Genomic DNA, 1,456 nt, shown 5'->3' on the forward strand with positions numbered 1-1,456 from the left:
GTGTGTGTATGTGCGTGTGGGCGGGCGCGCGCGTGTGTGTGTGTGTATGTGTATGTGTGGGGGGGGACCCATATGTATATATATGAGTATATATACCCAACACAAAATCTCAAATAATAACATAAGACTAAGAGAATCTTTAAATTGTCTTTTAGACGCAAAAAATATTTTATGACTCGGTTTAAGATACTTTTTGTTGTCTGGGTAAAGTATATACTCGTATGTAATTATAATATATACATTAACTAAAATTTTATACACGTACATATTTATATGTATCATGCATACAAATAATCATTTACCAGCATAAGAAAAATAAATTTTTCTTTTTATATAATTATTTTCTTTTATGAAATTATATTGCTCATGTTTGTTACAGGTTTTGTATCGCAAGAATGTGACATGATCAAGAATTGTAGCGTAATTAACATGTATGTGGTAATTGTACCCACTATCTACAAAAAATCAAATGAAAAAAATAAACAAGATACATTTTATTAATCAAAATTAACGATTGACAACTCACTGTAACGAGAAATGTTGCATCCACATTGAAACCTTTGGCGGAAAATATATTTTTGTAATGCAATAGTTGCAAGGAAAACAACTGCAACTGTAATATTAGAACACAAAATCGTTAAGTAGGAATAAAAAACAAAATTATATTCAAATAAATTTAGCGTAAAAAACCGTATTAGCATACGTGTTATAAGAACAGTATACAAACTAAATTAAATTTTTACTACCTCATCTTTGATTGGTTTATCTCTGGTGCTGTTAAGTACGTCGTGAATCGTTGTACGGATTTCTTGAGCCTGATTCTTTGTAGTTTCGCAAGTCCAAAAAATTAACGCCGTTTTTGCAATGTAATAAATTATGCCTAGTAAGAATAAATCACTAAATTGTCTATTCAAATTAATAACTAATCCATCATGCCACTCTACTGCATGACAATATATGTCAAGATTAATTTCAATAAGAGCTATGAGTATCGTAATAAGAACTTGTCCACTGAAAATAGTATTCAGTATCTGTACTGTATTGCTAGTCATCATATGTTGCTTCTTTAAAGCCTTAAGCTTAATTATCAAGGATGAATTCCTGGGCTCATAATAAGATGTGAGAACATATTGTTCACTGTTTACTATAAATTTTTGTATGTGTCGTAGATTGTTATCAATTTCTTTGAAACAGACTTTTAATACACAAACACAGTTTACATACAGCATATCCATCTGAAATATCAACAGATTTGCATATATTGAAAGTATTACGGTGAAGATATCCGAGCGATTCTTGTACAGATATGTAGAAATTAGGCCGATAATATAGATAGAACCAAAGATGTCCTTGGTGTGGATTAATCTGGATAATTTCTGGTATGACTCCGGAGGTAATTTTGAAGAAATCTCCATTATGGTCTGGAGCAAATGCATTCGTGGATTATTCAAGACAA

The 1,456-nt window shown here is 30.8% G+C and overlaps 1 protein-coding gene across 1 annotated transcript; it reads right to left on the minus strand.

The window, feature by feature from the left end:
• Positions 1-526: 526 nt before the first annotated feature.
• On the minus strand, positions 527-1,415 carry LOC108745297 (putative gustatory receptor 28b; the record flags this gene model as incomplete). Its single annotated transcript, XM_018486567.1, has 2 exons — positions 747-1,415; positions 527-613 (listed from the first exon to the last, which is right to left on the minus strand). Coding segments are annotated over exons 1-2 (756 nt in total), but the record flags the coding sequence as incomplete, so codon positions are not given.
• Positions 1,416-1,456: the final 41 nt, after the last annotated feature.

The sequence above is a fragment of the Trachymyrmex septentrionalis genome, unplaced genomic scaffold, assembly GCF_001594115.1.
Source record: "Trachymyrmex septentrionalis isolate Tsep2-gDNA-1 unplaced genomic scaffold, Tsep1.0 C3609412, whole genome shotgun sequence".
Taxonomy (NCBI): Eukaryota; Metazoa; Arthropoda; class Insecta; order Hymenoptera; family Formicidae; genus Trachymyrmex; species Trachymyrmex septentrionalis.